General features: G+C 40.2%; 1 protein-coding gene across 2 annotated transcripts; it reads left to right on the forward strand.

The window, feature by feature from the left end:
* The first annotated feature begins 1,959 nt into the window (after positions 1 to 1,959).
* AP1AR (adaptor related protein complex 1 associated regulatory protein) lies at positions 1,960 to 20,241 on the forward strand. 2 transcript variants are annotated; one of them, XM_065686061.1, is made up of 10 exons: positions 1,960 to 2,229; positions 5,678 to 5,726; positions 7,053 to 7,079; positions 7,918 to 7,943; positions 8,809 to 8,905; positions 9,648 to 9,746; positions 12,843 to 12,904; positions 14,011 to 14,084; positions 15,643 to 15,771; positions 17,814 to 20,241. In XM_065686061.1, exons 1-10 carry the CDS (start codon positions 2,153 to 2,155, stop codon positions 18,077 to 18,079), a joined length of 906 nt encoding a protein of 301 aa, XP_065542133.1. In that variant the 5' UTR covers positions 1,960 to 2,152; the 3' UTR covers positions 18,080 to 20,241. The 2 variants fall into 2 exon arrangements, with proteins under 2 accessions (XP_065542133.1, XP_065542142.1); XM_065686070.1 differs by lacking the exon at positions 9,648 to 9,746.
* The last annotated feature ends 1,291 nt before the right edge of the window (positions 20,242 to 21,532 follow it).

The following is a 21,532-nucleotide window of genomic DNA, read 5'->3' on the forward strand; positions in this document are numbered from 1 at the left end:
AGTATCTGCCCCACCAGTACCCTGACTGGCTATAAAAGAGGAATCTACACTAAAAGCACTGCCACGTGAAATTCCACCTGTCACATACAGTTACACTCCCACAAGGCACGCAGCCACAATATCCACGTGAAATGCAATATCCACGTGAAATGCCACCCATCACATGCAGTCAACACTCCCACAAGGCACATACTCCCACAAGGCACATAGCCACAATATCCACTTGAAATGCCACCCGTCACATACAGTTATACTCCCACAAGGCACATAGGGAATTCCCTCAGCCTTGTATTTTGTAAAGTTATCCACTAAGGGAGGGGTAGCCGGACCTTTCCTCACTTTCTAAGCTGTTTAATGGTTATATACAGACAAGACACAGGACAGAAAAACATAAACGCTTCGTCCGTCTAAGGCCGCTCCCCTCACGGGGACACGGAACCGCAGATTAGGACTCCACACTCTCTTTGTAGCTATGCTACCTCTCAGTCACACAGAAACACAAACACTTACACATGGGATCCCACACACTCACACTATGGTTCCACTTGCCCTTCTCATGCTTCTTATGGTAGCAGGTCCGTCCTGGTTCCCAGAATTTGAGATGCAGTGGAGACCTGGTGGGTTCGCCTACCCTTCAACTACTTCCCTTAGCAGGTCCGTCCTGGCTCCCAAGACTTGGGATGCAGAGAAAACCCGGACGCGCCCGATCCGCCTTCAGGATCGCTCGCAGCCGCCCTATTGGTCGATGAGCCCCCTGCTTGCAAGCCCTACTTGCCAAAGGGAGCTTCACTGTGCGCCAGACGTCTCTGCGCGCCTTACCAGCAGTCCCGGGCCACGCGTACGCCTTACAGCCCCCCTAAATTACCTAAATTCCAAGCATACCGTTTCCCCGCAGCCGGCACAGGTTGTTGCCCGTCCCCGCAGTGAGCGGATGAGAAGCGAAGCTCCTCCAGGCAAGCGGCCCGGGGTGCCTAGGATGTCCGCCCCTCAGCCAATCCTGCAGCTGAACAGAGGTCTCCTGCCTGGCTCACCAAATTGATACGTGGATTGACTCCACAACTAGTTAAAGTTGTAAAGTAGGTATGCTCTTTATTCAGCCCTGAGGTGCATGGGGATAGCTCCTCCAAAGTACGCACAACCAGGGTAGTTTCTCCCTCTACATTTATTCTCTTCAGGTATACATATGCATTAGATTACTCGATATGCCTATACATATTTAGTACCTATCCCCACTTTGTATTATGAGCTAGAAGGTCCTTTGCGCCTGGTCTCTGGTCATGGGCATGAGTCTCAAGATGAAGTAAATGAGTCTTCCTCTTCTTAAACTTTTCACCTTTTAATCTTCACACATAGCCTTAGGGTTTGGTCGGTATCCCAGCCATAAACCATCTGCTTCTCCCGGTTATCAATAGACTCAGGCGTCTGCTTTTCCTTATCAATAGCTGCTTATCAATAGAACCAGGTGTCTGCTTTTCCTTATCAACAGAACCAGCAGTTAGTGCCTTTGTTCTGCTTAGTAGGCATGATAGGTATTTACAACAGACAATACTTTTGTTTAAGCAAGCGAATTTCTCTAACCCCCTTATACGTTGATCAACCCTCTGCATCAAATAACTTAAATTTAAAAGTAAAACCAACACCTGTGGTACACAGCAGCAGTAAGACAGTTGATCTCGAGATGCTACTGCCTTCTTTTTAAGGCGGTTGTGGTAAAACACTTTTTTTTCTTTCCCAGATGACAGAGCCTTCCTCTGTGCCTGTTTAAGTTCACTCAAGACCATCCCAGCTACCTCACACCACCAAGACAATTCGATTTTTCCTCCCTCTCCTGTTACAAGAGTTCCTGGAAAAGAAATAAGTATCTTCACGGGCGTTTCTTAAGGAACGGAGCCATTTAACTCCTGGTCCGGTAGGGGTGCTGCACACCTTCCCCTCCGCTCTGGGTGAGCGGGACCGGGCTGCTCCCTTCAGGGCGGGGCGGAGCGGGGCGGGACCAGCGCCCGGGCATGCGGCGTTCGCCACTGCGCTGCGGCTATGAGGCGTTGTGTGCTGGGTTTCTGCCCGCCGTTCGGCCTTATGTGTGTGTGATGGTGGGTCTGAACTGAGTGCGCCTGAGGGGAGCAGGAGGAACCGGTAGGGAGCTCAGGATGCGATGGGGAACTGCTGGGCGCAGTGGTGCTGCGGACTGTTCTTCCGGAGGGACGGCGGACGGCTCCAGTGCGGCAGAGGGTAAGCAGCATCCTGACAAACCTCCTCCCTGCCCTCCCCGGGGAGGGTCGGTATTGAGGCTGTCTGGCCCCGCCTCCGAAGCTGCCGGTGTCGGGGCCGACCCGGCTGGGAGAGGGGCGGAACCGTCGCTGCGGTATCCCGGGCTGGTGGAATGGTGGGGGAAGGCGGCTCGGCTTCGGGTGGGTGTTTAGCAGCTGGCTGCGGGGAGAGCTCTGCTCCCGTTCCTCTTGCCGGGTGGGTTTTTCCCGGAAGTAGCGTAAAGAGGTTGTACGGGTCGGTTGCTGAAATCCGTGCAGGCTGCTGTGGTTGTGGGAAGGTGGAAACCCCCTGCGTTTCCTGGAGTGTGGCCCTCTGAACTCTGTGAGGGGCTGAGCGGTACAGAAGCTCAGGAGCAGCCTGATTCCAACAAACTGGCTTTTATCTTGGAAATGTGGGGTCCGCGTTTTCTTCTGTGCAACCAGCTCGTGAAAGAGCAGTGTACAAGAGGGGAAGGGCATTTACCTGAACAAGAACTTGGCTTTCTTCCATATAATAATCTGTATTCAATAGTTACAGATCCCTTTTGATAATAACATAATAGCTCTAGACAGACATGCAGAGCATTTTACCTATCACAAACTCACGACCTCTGCTTCCACACCACCTGCAGCAGGCAAATCCCATCTTCTGCTTGTTCTTTTAGGAGAACTTGTCAGAGTAAACGGTGGAAGACCGGGACAAATATGTATGTGGATACCTGCCTGTGCTGGCAGAGGTCTGTAGCAGAGCGTATGTGAGCAGCTGAAATGAAACAGCCAGCACTTACCTGTCTGTTTCCTTTGTGGGAAAAACAGGTAATTTTCAAGAGGTTCTTGTTTTGCAGGTGTTTTTTCCTGAGCCTCGACTCATGGATTTATGCCCTTTTTTCTGCAGTCAGGGGTAGCGACTGTAAGTCTCTGGGAGCATGTACTTCCCCTTTTAAATTACTGCTTTGAGTTAAAATATTGGTCGTGGGGTCTCTTTGGTCTTTTATTTCACCCCCAATAACTTTTAACTGACCTATTAACTGACTGACGATCACTGGATAGGAGACAGAATCCAAAGAGGCACAAGACTTCTGGCTGTAACAGCAAATTCAACGTAGATTGTTATCTGTTAACCTTCTGTTTGCTCTAAAGTGAGTATCACCTATATATTTTGTTAGTTTTCCCCTTATATTTTTTTTTCTTGTACTTTTGCAGTACTTTGCATCATTTGCTATTAAGTATTTTCCTCCTACTGTGTGGTGGGAGGTGCAGAGAATTGTAGTAAAAACAGAATCGTAAATACGTCTTGTTAATTTTCTGTTTGTTATATTGCTGCCAAATTCCACATATTTGGCTACTTGCCAAACAACATCACATAATTGGGTACCTTATTGAGTTAATGGTGATCACTCAGGTTCCCCCCCAAAACTAGTGCTTCATTATTTTTAGATGCTCCAAGATTTAAGTATATGAAACAAACCATTAATGGAATTAAGTGTAAAGTTTTTAAGAAGCATTTCAGTATCTTGTAAGGTTATAAATCGCCTTTGCTTGGAATTGTGCTTAGAATCTTGGAGACATGGGTATGAATTGCTGCAGTGATTTTGGCATTCACAGAGAGCATGTGCAGAGAGAGAGGAAACACCACAACCTTCTTTTTTGTAGTGTAGTATAAGTTTAGCCTCCTGTAAAAGTACCGACTTCCAGCTGGTAATTTGTTTTAGCAAGTTTCCTTATGCTTCAGCTGAAATAGTTTTGCTGGAAGTACTACAAGCTGCAGCTGTAATTAGGAAGTAGGTCATGGCTAATTTGTCACTATATTCAAACACAATTATTCCTCTTTACTCCTGGAGGTGTGTTTAAAAGAAAGGGGAGTGAAAAAAAAAAAAAAAACAAAGAGGGAGAAAAGTAGCTATAATTTGTCTCTGTTTTGTAGTTGTTGTTTGTTTGTTCTGTTTTTTAATTTCGTTATATATCTCTGGGCTGTTTATTTAGGTTCTTACTTGGTTTGGGTGAAGGTATGTAGCAAAACTGAAACAATCCTTTTTGTCACTAGTGTGGAAAAAGTAAGTTTATCTCATGCCCTGGTTTTCATAGAGCAAAGGTTCATTTTTTAGTGACTTTTTTCCCCACATAATCTGTAGAAGCTGGTTCTTCTTTTCTTAAGCAAAGTAACATGACTTTATGTAAAAGGAGAATTAAAGCAAGTGTGTATGCAGTGCTGCAAAGCTAGTCTTATTAATAGCTCTAGCTCTTTGAAGACTGATCTGACAGTCTCTGTTGGTCTGGTGGCCTATTAGCTAAATGGTTTTCTTTAGTTCCCATCAAACCTAAATGCTTCTCGAGTCTGTTTTAGAAGAGGATGAAACAGGAGAGCTTAAAGGAGAATGCTAAAAGCTGCATGCATTTTAACTGGGGACTTTTATTTCAACTGAGTTTACTCAGCAGAGCTGTGCACTGTGAGATGTGCTGCTGTGCAGAAGGAAAGAAAGGGTATGCAATGAGGAAGAAGTGGGTTGTGCAACAAGTTGCCAGGGGAGATGTACCCTAACTGACTTACAAAGAAAAATGTGCGAAGGATGGAAATGCGATGGGGTTTAAATGGGATTAAAATAATTCAGGCTTTGGCTGGGTGTTACTTTTAGTACAGTAGCAGCAGGTACTAGTTGAAGTATGGAACAGTCTTCAAGTATAGAAATGCCTGAGTTTATTCCTGATAGCACTCAGTGCCTGCAACTGGAATCTCTGTTTTTTAAATGTGAGATGGATGTTGTACTGAAGCACTGGTTCGCATTTGGGTTTTCTTTTGGGTGATAGCCAAACCTCTTTCGCTAGGCAAAAATGTATTTGGGTAACTTAATGCTGTATTGTTTTTCATAGAGGGTGGCGTTACGCTAAAGAGCCAAGAAGGCTGACTCCCTGTAGAAAACTACAGACTGAATAATTTTATGTAGTTGAAAAGTACTATCTTGACTTCTTTGTCGACACTTTTTCTCTGAGGTTCAACCTCCTAGCTGTGCCAAGCTGTCAAAATAAAAAATATTGTTTGTTATTCATGTTGTATGAGATGCTGTGCTAGTGCCACAGTGAGCAATGTTTTTTTCAGAAATTGCCTGGAATAATGTTTTGTGACGGGCAAAATGCATTAAAAGTAGTGCAGAGCATGCCAAGTGTCTATAAATGTCAAGCCCAGCATCCTGGTAAGGGGTTTCTCTTCACTTGAAGGCATTCACCTTCTCTCCAGTTCCACAGATGTTTCCATGCTTTGTCCTCCTTCTGCTGTGGTAGTGATGCAGAACCTGAGCTAACAAGTAATGTGTCTAATGCAAGAAGATTTTATGCTTATTTTACTTTTGACATATTTCAACTGCTATTCAAAATCATCAGGCTCATTTTCCTTCTGCTGTGAATTGAGGATTGTAACTGTAGACTTTTCTTTCCAGATCCAAGTATTTTAGAACCTGTTCAACAGGAGAACACTTCACTATAGAGGTGAGTGCTTACATTTCTAGTGGTTGCAAAAAAAGCCAGTAGGAATTCTAGCAGTGAATTCTAGCAGTGTCTTTAACCCTTTTTGCATTTTGTGTACTCTGAAATATTCTGGGTTATTCCAAACCGAACTGCTGGGTGGCAAGATAGTAGTTATTACAGCACCTCAGAACATTAATACCTTATCTCACTCTAATCATATTTGAGAGAAGTATCTGTTATGATATCTTACTCAGCACTGGAGGATTCTAAAGGCTGCTTATTTCATTGCTGTGTTGGGAGGGATTTTTCTTTTCTTGTGTAAACGCAGGATATCTAGTTCTTCACTCCAGGATCATCAATCTGATCCTAGAAAAATCCAGTTCACTCACCACAAAGTTCCTTTCTTGGCCACTGAATAGCACCCCTTTTTTGCCAAGGGTAGTGTGAGGTTGACTTGTTTTAAGTTGAGACTCTTGAGAATAACCTGCTTTACTTTCTCTGAGTGTTCCTTACAGTCTAAAAGTCCTGGACTGTTCAGATTGATGCTGTTACTAAGGACAAAATCTGTTTTAGTGTCCAACTTCCCAGAGTGAGAGAGGGTTTCTGTGGCAGAAATATGATAGGAAAAAGAAAGTTCTGTCCTCTTCCCAAACTGTTATTCGTAGTCTATCTACAGCTATTAGTTAATGTACGGATCAAACAAGAAGTCTTGCTGTAGGCATTGACTTCTGTGTTTGGTGTATTGGCTATTTGTAATGTTACTGTACTGAAAATAGTACAGTGACTTTCTGTTTTCATGTGATAGTTCAAGTTAGTTGTTTTTAGAGTTCTGTGTTGAAAGTAATTGTTTTCTGTAAATTAAATACATCTTGAAACACTTTTGGATAAGCAGCACAGTTGATAAGTGAGATAGAGGTTATGTGTGCTACACTTCTTGTATTTTCTACATTATTAAACTGAGTGCCAGCTATACCATGTCTTCCCCTGCTTGTATTATCATGCTTTATCTACACAGAGTTATTAGCAATCTTAAAAGCTAATGAGATTTCATTTTTATCAGGACCCTCAGGTAAGCTGTAAAAACATGAGTGTGTTTTAATTTTGACTTTTCTCCTTTTAGGCAAATGTAAGCTTTAAGAAAAGGAATGTTGGTAAGAAGATAGGTCCTGCTCTAAAAGTAATACTTCAGATAAAGTAGGGACTTCCATAAATGCTGTTACAGTCCCTGGAGTATCGCTGAAGTACTGCTTTTACAAGACAGATTAAATACATAATTGTGTTTGCACTATGTGTTTAATGACTTGTCGCATTGAATAGTAAAGATTGTTTACTGTTTTCTCTCTGCAGTTTGAGAACCTGGTGGAAAGTGATGAGGTAGGTGTACCTAGATGATCCTGTGAAACCTGCTAGTACAACCCTCAGAAGTGGTTCCAAGAGCTGTATTTTCCTTCCATTTTATGTGATGCTGTAACTTAAATCACAAGTGGTTTTTTTTAACTCTGAGTTTTGCTTGCTCTAGTAATAAGTATTAAACACTTTGGGAGAAATTAAGACCTAACAGAAGAGAAAACTCATTTGGGGCAGTACGGGAAGTAACCCCTTTGGGAAGAGAGCATTATGGACATTATGAAGGCAAAAAGAAAAGAAGGGGGTGGGGGGTGGAAACATGGGGGGTGGAGGGAAAGACTTGAGAGTTTGCTTCTGGTATAACTCCTGTGTAAGACTCAGGAAAAAGCTCTCTGAGAACAGAAACACACCAGGGTTGCTTTGCTAAGGAAAGTTTTGGGTGTCTTTGCAGTTCTTATGGGTAAACTGTACTTCAGAAAAATAGATGTTGGCCTTTAAACTTTATAAATATACTACAGCTTGATAACAGGTGGGGCATACACCTCGCTTGCAACACCCTGCTTTGTATTTTAAAACATGAGGCCTGATAGTTTATAAACAATTGGAATATTTATTATCAGTTGGAGGAACCTGTTTTACTGAGCCATTTCAGCTGATGGCACAGCAAGATTTTTATTTTATTTTTTTTTTTTCAATTCCAAATTACAGAAGAGGATTTGTCTGCTTCCTCTTCCCTCCCAACCACCTTTCCCTCTAACTATAAAACCTATATATGGGAGAAACTGATTTCGTACTAGTGTTTTTCCTATCTTGAAATTGACTGATGTGATTCTCATAAACTCAGACTTTTCTCTTTTTCTAACAGGGAGAAAGCCCAGGAAGCAGTCACAGGTAAGACTTTGAGCTTCAGGACCTCTCTTCCCCACTGCTCTCCTGCTGTGACTATTAAATTTTTAACAGTTCCTGTCAAACCTCTTCTGTCTTTAGTTGTCAGATACATGGAAAGGATGGATGTCAAGCTAACCTCAATGCTTAACTCTGTCAAAACAGTTCAGATGATAATGCATCATGCTAAGGCTGTACGAGACAGTTAAAACAGTATATGGCAAAGAGAATCTTGTTCCCAGAGTCTGTTTTACAAGTTAAATGGGTGTTAGTGAAACAGCTCCAGCGAATTTTCTGTGAGTGTCTTAATATTGACATAAGCAGCAGAGACTTGAGGTCTGCACTGTAGGAAACCTCTGCAGGGTTTGCTTTATTTGGCACCTTACAGATGTTTTGTGGTGTTTGAGAGCTCCCAATTTTTGCTGTCGATGATCCCAAAGAAGTGATGTAGCAAGCCTTGTAATTTATAATAATGCTTTTGCAGTCTTGTTTGTTGGATGCATAAAAGCAGACATAAAGTAGAGAACAGATGAAAGGGGAACAATTTACAATTGGAGGAACCAAAACAAGCGAGAAAAGTGACTTACACTCCAGTGATGTTAACCTATTCCATTAGTTCTGTTAGTGAACAGTGCTTTGAAAATATGCTTTCTACAAAGATACAAAAAATCCTTTTCTAAGAGTAAGGAGAGGCAGCATTGTCTTGAGTAAACTGGAATTTTGGAGCTCTCCTCTCATGAGGAGCAGGCCAGAAGCACAACTTGTTGAATTTACATTAGAGGACCAGTCAAGAAGTGTATATTTAAATGTGACTTGGGGTTGTCATACATAAATAATTGACAGAGTCTCTCTGTTTCTCCCATGCATTTAGACCTCTGACTGAGGAAGAAATTGCTGACTTGAAAGACAAACATTATGACTTCATTGCTGAGAAGCAGAGAGTTGTTGATGTGAAGCTTCAGGCAGAGGTAGGTGATTGCAGTAACTGTATGGTGTGGAGATTTTTCTCTTTAAAACTAGCTAAAATCAACCATGAACACCAGGAGAGTTCATTGGCATGAATGAAAAGATGGAGTTTTGTTCATCAGTTGGTATTTTGTGGTCTACAAGACGCACAACTAAGTTTGCATCAGAGGTTGCTGGTTTTTAATAGCCTCTTGGCTGAAAAATTGAATGTATAGACTGGTGCTACAACTGACATCTGTTAAATTTGAACTTTTTTAGGAAAGAACAAATGGGGAGTATACTTGGTTCAACTTGTGCTCATTTTTTTTCCAGTGCATTTCTTAAGGAAAAAACCCCCATAATTTGTCATTTTGTTTTAGTGTTGCAGTAATTAATTAAATATAATGTGGAATACCATATAGGAATTGAGAATGACTTTTTAGTAAAGGATCTATGAAATATGCAACTGAAAAGATTTAAGTTTTGCACTACAGTTCCTAGTGAAATGCAGTGTGCATTTCCAACAGTCACTAGTCATGATGTTTATTCAATAGGGTAATGTTTAATTATCTGAACTTCTTGGGATGGTTGGTGGGGGGAAAGCTGTTGGATTCAGGTAATGAAGAAAAATGTTTTAGTTATAGTCTATTTTCCTTTATTTTTATTTTCTAGTAGCTCTTTTGTTTTATTGAACTTGTGGCTTTATTGATAGGAAGATAGATAGGTTCTGCTTTTGTTAACCATTACTATTTTGTTCATATACAGTTAGCCTTAGAAGAGGAGAAGTTAAGACTAGAAGAGGAGGCTTTATATGCTGCACAACGTGAAGCAGCCAGGGCAGCAAAGCAGAAAAAGCTTTTGGAGGTGAGGGGAAACAGACCCCAGTATATACCAGAGCTTCTTTTTCTGTTTCTACGTATGCAGACTTTCCTAATACCCTTTACATCTCAGAAATGGGGAAATTGCTTTGGGTCGTATATTCCAGTAGAGAAAGAAATGCACTCTTTGAAAGTACAGCTGAAAATTGTCACAATTGTTTGAAATGGCTTATGTGGCTGAGTATAGGTCTTAGATGAGATACATGATTTTAATGTATAATTAGCTTAACAGACTTCTTGCATTGTGTAGATGTTACTAACTTTAATGTGATCTGTGATAGATTTCTAGTTAAACACCCTGAAATTAAGCATACATTGTGACATGATTCAGGCATGTAAAATGTACTTTTTATATTTGTGCACTTGTTCGTTTTCTCTGTGGTTTCTGCTGACATGAAGATAAGTGCTTCCAAGGCATCTGTGAATTTACTGCTGGCCCTGCTTGGAGCTTACCTCCTGGGGCCCCTTCCAACCTCAATTCTCTCATTTTGTGATTTGTATGTGTAGTAGGCAAAGTCTGGTAATGACTTAAGTAGTTATTTAATATGTCTGTGCCTACTTTCACGTGTCTGGTGTGTTCCCACTTTTGGAGCTTGGTCAAATAAAATGAAAGCCCACATTATGTTTTCCTGCTTCTTTGAAAGCATGCTGTTCAGATGGTTTTCATGTTGCAGTTCAGAGTTAGGTGTTATCAGTGCATTTAATATTTTTGCTGTATTACTCACCTGTCAAAGTATGTGTTCTGACATGAATTTCAGATTGCCAGTCATGTGTATGAGAAAGAATGTTTTCACTTCATAGCGTGTGTTTGGCTGCAGTTGTAGGAGGCAGCCTGCTATACATGTTATGTGCTGAATTAGAAGTAAATTTTCCAAAATTCCAGTTTAGACCAATTGTAAAAGTCTGTGATCTACAATAGGTATTGGGGAGATCTGTAACCCTCATGTATTGTCAGTATTCAAAAGAAAGTGAAAATTGTTGTTCCCAGGCTGATAGTGATGACTCAGATTTCATCTAATATTTATGTTGCCAAGTATAGGCCTCATTTCACATTTCTCTTTCCAGCCTCTTATTGTTTGTAGGAGAGGACTGATTCTTTCTGACCTTTTCCTTGTCTGCCTTGCTTTGTGGTTCTTTTGTGGTTTGTTGTTTTCTGTGGGTTTGTTTGTTTGTGGGGTTTTTGTTTCGGTTTGGGGGGGGCAGTTGTTGGGGGGGGTTTGGGCTTTTTTGCTTTGTTGTTTTGTTGGGTTTTTTTGGGGGGTGTTGTTTTTAGTTGGGTGTTTTTGTTTGTTTTTTAAAAAACCCACTTTTGATCTGTATATACCTATTCTAGTCAGGACCTAATATTAAATGCATTATAGAGATTTTAATTTTATCCTCTTCTAAAATTAGTACCACTTTTTTCCTTTGTAAACAACCCATACAGATTTCCAAGGAAGCATTTTTGTGGAGATTGGCATCAAACATTTAACCTTTCTAAATAAACTAGAAACTTTTTTTTGAATGCATAACTCCTGCCTTTGCTGTTTGTAGGCAGCAGCCTTTCAAATGAGAGAATGGCTTTTTCATTAGAAATGTGTCAGCCCTTTAAAACTAATTTGGCTTGTTGATGTTGCCCTACTAAATGTCAGGGTTTGAAGCAGTGGAGAATTCTAACATGCATGTATCCTGGACCTCACATCGGTAGATATTTATACGTGACCTGGCAGAACGGGTAATTGAAATTGGTTATTATATGGGTATATGAGTCTTAAAAGAAAATTGTTATGTATGTCAGTAACCGACTTTTACAGCTCGTAACTATGTTGGTGCCAAATTCCTGTCCCTTTCTCCCTGCATACTTAAGTCTTCTCACCTCTAGTTACCATTACATGATACTTCTGCTTCTTCTGCACTTCCCATTGCCTTACTGGTTTCCATCTGCTTATTCTGATACTTTTTATTTAAATACCCAAGATGGAAAAGTGTTCCAAGAAATGAAGCCATCAGCATTTGGGATTGAAAAGTACTCGATCTAGTGCAGTTATCTTGCAAGACAATTTACCCAATGAAGTTCAAGTCGACATTAAACATTCTGGTTTATTTATCCCTGCTTTCCTTTTGCAGGGACAGCTCCATTAAATTTGAGAATAGATTTTTCAGAAGGCATAATAGCTAGATACATCAGACCTGGCTGTAAAACTAGCTTACTTGGTTTAGCTTAGTCTTTGACACAATCAGTGAACAATTACTGCTTTAGAACTGATTTACCTTGAATCACAGAGTTGCTCTGCTCAGTTTTTCTGCTCCCACTTTTCTCAAGGAAGGGGAAAGAAACTTAAGCCGACTTGAAATGTTTAAACCCTAAAACTCAAGCAGACTCTACTTCCATGACATGTGTTGTTTCTCTTGTAACTGCGAAGTAAATGCATTTATGGCTTCTGTCTTGCATTTTTCACTCTGGTTTTGCCTATGGATACTATGAAAGCTTTCTACCTTAAGAGTGCAGAGGTATTAAATACTTTTGGCTCAGCAAGGGAGCAAAGCTTTTATTAATATAGATGAAGCACTTGGTGAGGATACAGGCAACTGGAGGAGCTGGTGGTATTGATTTGTACAGGGATAAAAGGACTTGTAGGAAATGTTTCTTTTAAAATGATAGGCTGACTGTTCGTGGGCACAGAGCAAAAAGAATCAAACATAACCCAGGTGCTGAAAATACCCATTGGTTAAGAAGAGAAGGCTAGAGGGCAGATACAGTCATAAATGAGGTGTTGTTCGCGGGTTGCTAGCCAAATTAACGCAGATTTCTGGTTTTTTTTTTTTTTATGGTGCATGAAGTAGGTAAAATGTTGAGAGCTCTGTTCAGCAAGCTATCTGCTTTTAAATCTGAGATTTAAAACCAGTACCACTTCAGTCCCTTCAGTATTCTAAAATTTGATCTTCACTTGAAAATCAGTCTTTTCCCGGGTCATACTGAAACTGTGCCAGGGCCAGGGCACTGCTCCCTCTAATGTCTCAGATAAGGCAACACTTAGTGTATTGAGTACATTACTCGGAGTGATTTCATTCAGCTTATTCAACTATTTTCTTGTTTTGATAGCAACATAGACAGCAAAGGATAACCCAGAGAGCACATGCTATTAATAATGGAGAATATGAGAGGTAAGTTGTAAAGTTTTATTCATGATAGTCAAGAGCTGTGACTGTTTATACTCCTGTTCCTCATCTCACCTGACCAAAAAAAGAAAAACTCACCATATTTTTCAGACCTTACACATGTCTAAGTCAGAATTGGTTTCATTCTTTGCAGTTCTCTTCACACCAAGTAGCTGCTGAATTCAAACTCGTTACCATTAACCTGCTGCAAAATAGAGGGTAGCTTGCATTCATTCTGGTTTTCACTGTAGTTATTAGACTGATAGAGGGTAGCTTGCATTCATTCTGGTTTTCACTGTAGTTATTAGACTGCATACAAAATTGAACCTACTCCCAGCTAGTTGTACACACAGATACACACATACACACACAAAATCAGTGGTTTACAGTAAAAATGTGTTTATATGTGTAATTTTTGGCTAATATAAAAATACCTTTATTATTCAGAACCCTGTTTGAAATGTCCAATAAAAATACACACTAATCAAATGGGGAATTGAATGGTTTATCTAGTCTGCCTGTTATTTCATTAATACTATCAATTTCTTCTTCACTCCCACCTTCTGTGTTGGGGGGGAATGGAGAGGGGAGAGAAAAGCAAAAGTAATCTGAAGAAATTTACTGTTGAATGGTATCTGAGTTTAGAAAAGACCCTGAAATCAAACAACTTTTTTTTGGATGGAAGAGAAAGGGGTAGGAGGGATTTTTGGTTATGGAAGTATGTTTAGAAAATGAGCTGTAAAAACAAGGTTTTATAGTGCGGGAGGAACTATGCAGATTTTAAGAATGAAGGACTACAAGTAGCAGGATTTGAATTTGTTAGCTAAAAAAGGGAACTGAAATTTAAGGGGGCATTCTCTAAAGTGACAAAGATTGAGAGGAAGAGTAGTTTTGTGACAGAAGTGAATTAATTTTTAACTGAAAATGCTACTGAATATTGAGCAGAAGCTCAGGAAGGGAGAGGATGTGATGAGTAAGAATGGGAAAAGCATAAAGATTTAGTTAAATGTGTATGTGCTTTGTAGATAAAATTGGGAGGGAGGACATGTTGATTAATGTATTTTATAGCCTCCTGAGAGGCTATAAAAAAAAAATGTGCATTGTTCTTGCAGCTCAGTGGCAGAGGAAGACCTCGATTCCTTCTTAAGAAATACAAAATTCCAGTATGAAGCTTTTCGCAGTAGTAGTAAGTCTTCCTTTTTTTTTTTTATGAGTGTCCTTAAGTGATTGAAGAGCACAGAATGCTGTTTCTTTTCCTAGATAAATACAATAACTTACACCACATGTATATAAAATATGTATACATGTATCTATTAAAAAAAATTGATAGAACCTAATCGCTGGTGCTTCAGGCGTTCGAAACTTGGCATTTATAACTTGTACTACAGCCACTGCACCTCCCAAAGGCAAGTTAAGTAAGCAAACAAGTCCTGTGCATGGATTTTTATTTTACTAAGGTTTTCCAGCTGGCTCCATGGAGGCAACATCAATGCAGTGAACTTCTCTTGTAAAGCCCAGCTGTGTATTAAAGGTGCCAAGGTGTGTGTGTAGCTTTCTGTATAATCTCTCTGCAAAATAAGTAGAATCATACTAATTTATTTTTTTTCCTAATGAAGTGAGAGAGAGGATTCAGCTGCCTATATTTAAAAATTCCACTAACTATTTAGAGGAAAATTACTTTATACACTTAGATGTCTTGGTGACAGTACATGATAGTCACTAAGCAATTGTAGGACTGCTGTTAATTCTTGGGAAACAGTGTGTGCAGTTTGAGGGTTTTTTTTGGAGGGAAAGGTTGGTTTTTTTGTTTTGTGGGGTTTTTTGGTTGGTTGGTTTGGTTTTTTGGTTTTTTGCAAGTCTTTGCATAAGTCCAATTTACAGCTTACCAAATTTCTCTATAGTTCTAGTTAGTCTTGCTTAATGTCCTCTTGCAATATCTTAGTAATGTTGACTATTAAAAAGTTACCGTAGACACTTTGAAGTGATGGATGAAGTGTTTTTTCAAGTTGTCCTGGGTTCAGCAGTAGCAGTCATTTTTCTCCTTCTTAGTAGCTAGTGCAGTCCTGTGTTTTGCTTTTTTGGCCTGGGAACAGTGCTGATAACACTGATGTTTTTAGTTGCTGCTCAAATGTTTGGTCTGGCCAAGGACTTTCTGAGGCTTATGCTCTGCCAGGGAGGAGGGGAGGCTGGGAGGAAGCAGAGACAGGACACCTGACCCAAACTGACCAGAAAGGTATTCCATACCACAGCACGTCATGCCCAGGATGAGGGGAGTTACCTGGAAGGGCTTGTCAGGGTTGGATGAGGTATCAGTCGGTGCTTGGCTGGGGGGAGTGGGGCGAGTTATCGGTCGGCTGGTGTTGAGGTGTTGTGTTCTTTCCTCTTATTTCCTTTATAATTCTCATTATTGATGGTAGTAGTAGTTATTTGTGTTATACCTAAGTTACTAAACTGTTCTTATCTCAACCCGTGGGAGTTACATTCTTTCGATTCTCCTCCCTGTCCCTCCAGGAGCAGGGGGAGGGTAAGAAAGGGGGGGGAGTGAGTGGACAAGCTGTGTGGATCGGTTTAAACCACGACACAAGTGTTCCTAAGCTTTAAAGGCCGCAAGGCACAAAACCTCCTTCCTTTGAAAGTTGTTTTACATACTGAGCCTCAAATTCAAGTATGTATATGAATTAAAAATAGTTTATTTGGTTTTGGTTTTGTTTGTTTTTTGGTTTATGTTTTTATTTTTTATCTAGGACTTTCATCTGATGCTACAGTGCTTACACCCAACACGGAGAGCAGTTGTGACTTAATGACCAAAACCAAATCAGTGAGTGGAAATGATGACAGCACTTCATTAGATTTAGAGTGGGAAGATGAAGAAGGTATTTCTTCTGCTCTTGAGTTTCATTCTGAACCTGCAAGTTAAAAATGCAAATAGTGTTAAACTATGTTGATTGTAAATGTGTTGCTTTTGAAAGGGAAGGTGATTTAAAACTTAATTCTGATGGAACTTGTCAAGTGTGTAATGATTAAACTGTAGATTATTTTTACATAGGAAATTTATTATTTTGAAGAATTCCTAATAAATTAATCCTTTTCTTTGGATCCTTCAGTCAATGTCTTTTCCTGCATTTTGTGGAATGGACTTGTAAACTCACATCTGGTAAAGAAATGCTGCCCTCTTGTGAGCCAGTAGTAGTAGGAACAGCTTGTTCTTCTGGAATGTATAAGTTGGTCTGAAGTGCCAAAACCTGCCTAAAACCAGAGAACAACATGACTGTATAGTTGCATTTCTGATTCCTAGTAGCTTGTGCTTTACAGAGGAGAGTAATTTTAATAGGTCATTGTGGCAGCAGTGCATCTCTTCACTCTAGTAACCTCTGATCTTGAGCAGAACAGGGGTAAGATAACATAAGGAAGACTGCTTGAGAACATAACTGGTTTTCATGGCTGCAAAGAAAGGAATGTTGTCATTTGAAAGAAGTACAAGCCAGTGTTGCAAGGGCTTTGTGTAATTTTTCGGACATTCTTAGTAGATCTGGACCAACTTAAGTGTATTAAAACGATCTCCCTAAAGGGGCTGACTGCTTGCTCAGTTACTGTGTGTGCTGTCAAAATCTACTGTAGAGACTGAACAACTTAAAAAGTAGAGGGTGTGTGGGGTTTAGTGTGAACTGGGGTATTAATTTTTGGTCTCATTTTTGCTGTTAGTAGACAAAGTCATAGGGGGGCTGAATGCAAAGCAGAGAAGAACCAGTGCATTTCGATAGTGCTATCCTTGAAAAAGCCAACCACTAAGAATAGTACAAAAAGATGACATTGCTTGACAGAAAAGTTGCCAAGTTAGGAGCTTTTTAACAGGGAAACAATGGCCTTCATGAATTACACACTTCTGAGATGGGGGTTGTTTTCACTCTCTGTGTCATGTACCGATACCAAACAAGGAACTTGTAATACTGATGTTGTATTGGTATTTTTGGCAGAGTATTCTCAGATAGACAACAGCTTCAGTGAGCCACTGGTACCAGAGGAATAACTAAATTGAAATAGCTATGTTTTAAGAGAACCATGAAATTTTAACATAAAATCTGTCATTTGGTGTCAGATGAAGGGAAAAATTTTCCTCATACTTTTTCCCTGTGGCTTACCTGCTGCAAGAGTTCTGTGTTTCACTTGCAATATGAAGTTTTTAATTATAATTAATTAGTTAGCTAGTTATTCCACATTTAAAGGGGAGTTTACTTAGGAATGTATGAGATCAGCAAATAAGAGGATCATCATAAATCCTCCTCTTTTTCGTTTCCAGTGGTTTGGGTTTTGGTACACCATGACTAAAGTTGATAGTTACTGACAAATAGCATCTCTGATGTGCTTGTGCAATTTTCAACCAATCTTTTGCCTTATTTTGTGTGAAATTGAATATACTTTTTCAAACTGAAGAGCTTTCCTAGACAAATGTACCCAATATTACTCTATAGTTTAGTTGCTGTTTAAAATGTTTCATGTGGTAATGTTTTACCTGTTTGTCAGTTACAGCAGCATTACAGGTTTCTGCAGACATTAAGCTTTTCTGGAAATGGCACAGTACCAAAGATCTTCTAATATTTACATACCTATAATATAGGGCAGAAGGTGGTTTAAATAGGAGAGAGAAACTCTGCCAGTGAAATGTTTTGTTGTGTTGTCTGGGTTCATTAGAACTCTAAAGCAACATCAGTGGCTGTGTTCATTTGGGCTAAAACTGACTGCAAACTATGGATTTAATATGAACACTACCACCAGAAAAAATATGATGCTCAGGAGTGAAATTATCAGGGTCTGGGTTTCTAAAGGATTTTTGCTGTTTCTTCTAATGCTCTAAGGCAAACGTAAAGGTACTTCCCTCAAAATGATGTCTTTCTCATAAACACTTCTCAAATCACAGGCATGAACAGGATGATTCCAATGAGAGAACGCTCCAAAACAGAAGAAGATATACTCCGGGCAGCACTGAAATTCAATAACAAGAAGAAAGGAAGTAATCCAGCTTCAGCCTCTGATGATTCCAATGGATTAGAGTGGGAGAATGACTTTGTTAGTGCTGAAATGGATGATAATGGCAATTCCGAATACGCCGGATTTGTAAATCCTGTGTTAGAGTTGTCTGTATCAGATGTAAGGACATCTGTTTCTGATCGTCAAGACAGGTAGTGAAACTGCATGGCCCTTGTCTGTGACCAGATGCTGGGAAGTGGAATAGAATGTACAAACCCAATTCACTCTTTTGAATGTGGTTCCCTTTTTCTTCCCAGTTGAGTGGCAAGGAGTGGGAATGACTTGCTATCTGAATTAATTCAGAATTAAGTGCAATTTCATCATCTACCTTCTAAACTTTTATGAAAACTGGGATGATTCTCTTGTGTATATTTCTGGATACCTGGATTTAATATAAAATTGTCTGCACTAATTTAAGCTTCATAGCTTGGCATATCTATATTTTAACTAGCCTTTGCCCCTCCCAACCCCCTGTTGTTTCTGCTGATTTTGTTTTTAAAAGTCATCAGTGGCCTAACATCTAAGAAATGGTCTTATATTAATTTAATGAATACTTGAATATAGAAGAGGAATTTTAAATTTTTATTTCCAACATGTGCTTTTTGACTTGTTCTTTAGCTATTGAGAGAGTGTGCTTAGCCAGCTGCAAAACATATGTCCCTTGGGATAAATGGCAAGTTTTCCCCATTTAGCTTACAGTCTTTCTAGCCTTGTGTTGTCTTCCTTCCCATTTATTTAATTTTTTTATTACTTTAAGCACAGTTAACCTCAATAAACATAATGTAAATCATTGGGTTGGGTTAGGTTAGGTAAGATACTGTCTTGTATAGTATAGTATGCCAGACTTATTAAGTGTGTGCTAGATAGAAAAATTACTAAAAAAAAATCTTTATGCAACAAACAGGAAACTTCAACCCATATCTAGTGGAGAACTAGGACAACCAAATTCTTGATTTCCCCCTATTCCCCCCACCCAGCCCCGAACAGATCAACATCTGTTCCTACATTGTCCTTAAAATTCTTTACTGGTGGAAAATTTACAATTCAACTTAACTGGAAGGATTAGTGAAAAACATTTTCTGAACAAACTGAGGGAGGGATAATTTCTCTGCTGCTGGGGTATGAAGAAGAACCATCTAAAGGCTGAATTTCTCTATCTAGTTTTTAAAGCAGGGGAATAAAAAGTTCAAGTTACAAACCAGTGTGTTTAAGTGATCAAGCTTTCCTGTGTCTCTGAACTGGATAGGTAATACTGCTGTTACAGACTGAAATTCAAGGAAGGGTTTGGTTATTGCAAATCTGGTGTAATGTATCCCCTGATACTTTTGCAGGTTATACCTTTAAAAAAAGCTAACCGAAGAAGGTGCAAAACAGTTGTAGAAGTCAGGCTTTCCCCAGAGTTTCAGTAAAGCCCTTCTACTTTACTGTTGTTTTGTGTGGCTGTCTTTTTTTTCCCTGGAAAAAAGGGGGATGGGTTTAACTTCACCTCTGTTGAGTAAAAGCAGCACACTAATGTATCTGCATCACCAGAGAACTGAATTTGTCAGTGACTGTTGTGTCACTGTTTTAGCTTGCATGTGTTATTAGGGTCATTACAGGGTGGTCCTCTTCATAATAACTTGAACAAAAATACTGTACACTGGTATGAAATGTACAAATATCACCACTAATGAAGAGATTTTGATAATATTCCATTTTTTTAATATAAATTGTAGCTATGTCACTGAAAAATATTTTAATGTCATTATCTACATTTGCAATGCCTGTAATAAGCTTTAAAAATTTGTATGCATCAACTGTCTGTTTTTGGTTTGGTGTAAGCTACTACTATGTAACTTCTCCTGAACATTGATTTGTATAAGAGATTCCTATGGAACTGAAGGCAACTTTGTCAACAAGTAAATAACCTGTTTTTTATACCTAGTCAAACTGTAACTTACCCTGCAGTGGCAACTACTTCTGACCAGAGAACATGAGATTATCTTGTGCTGACGATGCTTTGAGGAAAGAAACTGGCCAATACTACTGTGTGTAGAATGAACAAGTGCTTAGGAAAAAGGAAGCTGATTGCAGCTGAAGGCTTTCACTGTGATGTGTATGTTCTGCCATGGCACACAGCATTCTGCTTTTCAGGGTTCAGGCCACCAACCACACTGAGTGAATGTGGTTGATCAATCGCTGATTGATATTCTAGTCAATATTTGTGGAAACTGAAGAATTTGAAAGATGATACAAACAGCTCATGTGAAACAGTTCAGTGGTACTGTAAAAGGCAAATACAATTGTAGGAATACAAGTCATTAAAATTCTCAGTCAGTGTTGTGTTTGGTGATGTTTTATCTGTTGCTGGTTCTGTGGCTGTCATGTCATACATAGTGAAAGCAACATGTGAAGTCTAATTGTTCAAATGTTACCTCCAGTTACCTATGCATCAGCAAAGGAAGGTTTTAAGAAATCATTAGCTGTGTCTGTAACTACTGAATTCTATAGAATCCCTTCTTGAGAGCTGTTACTTTGGAAGGGGAACTGTAACAAGCTGTAGTAACAGAAGGCTTGAGGAACTTAAAGCCCTTCTTCTATCAGAAGCTGTATTCACAAAGGTAAGATGCCCTTCCTTGTGTAATGCAGGCACCTTTCCTATCTTCCTGCCTGTCCAACACCATTAGAGATGACTTATCTGATTGTGCTTGTATGTAGGAAATAGTGTTTAATAGGAAGCTCTTACTTTTTTTCAATTCCAGTGAAATGTTCTACAAAGTTGTTCAGTGTTCCAGTTGTTCCTTGTCTTTAAACAGGGGAGACATAAATTTGATGGATGGACACCGGCTGGATAAGGAATTGGCTGAATGGCCACATGCAGAGAGTTGCATTCAACAGCCCAGTGCCCAGCTGGATATGGGTAACAAGTGGTGTCCCTCAGGGGTCAGTGCTGGGACCAGTCCTGTTCAGCATCTTTGTTGGTGACATGGACAGTGGGATCAAGCATCTTCAGCAAGTTTGCTGATGACACTAATTCTGTGGTTCAGTTGGTACACTGGAGGGAAGGGATGGGATCCAGATGGACCTTAACACGCTTGAGATGTGGCCAATGCCAACCTCGTGAAGTGCAACATCCTGCACCTGGTTTGGGGCAATCCCTGGCACAGCTACAGGTTGGGTGGAGAAGATTCAGAGCAGCCCTGCGGAGAAGAACTTGGGGGTGTTGGTTGATGAGAGACTTAACATGAGCCGGCTTCAGTGTGCGCTTACAGCCCAGAAAACCACCTGTGTGCTTGGCCACATCAAAAGGAGCGTGACCAGCAGGTTGAAGGAAATGATCCTGTCCCTCTGCTCTAGTGAGACCCTACTTGGAGCACAGTGTGCAGTTGTGGTGTCCTCAACATAAGGACATATTTATAAGGAGCAAGTCCAGAGGAGGGCCACAAGGATGATAAGGGGCCGAAGCACCTCTCATATGAAGACAGGCTGAGTAATTTGGGGCTGTTCAGCCTGGAGAAGAGAAGCTGTGTGGAGACCTCCTAGTAGCCTTCCACTATCTGAAAGGGGCCTGTAAGGATGCTGGAGAGGGGCTCTTCATCAGGGACTGCAGTGGTAGGAGAAGGGGTGATG

The sequence above is a fragment of the Lathamus discolor genome, chromosome 1 (assembly GCF_037157495.1).
Source record: "Lathamus discolor isolate bLatDis1 chromosome 1, bLatDis1.hap1, whole genome shotgun sequence".
Classification (NCBI taxonomy): domain Eukaryota; kingdom Metazoa; phylum Chordata; class Aves; order Psittaciformes; family Psittacidae; genus Lathamus; species Lathamus discolor.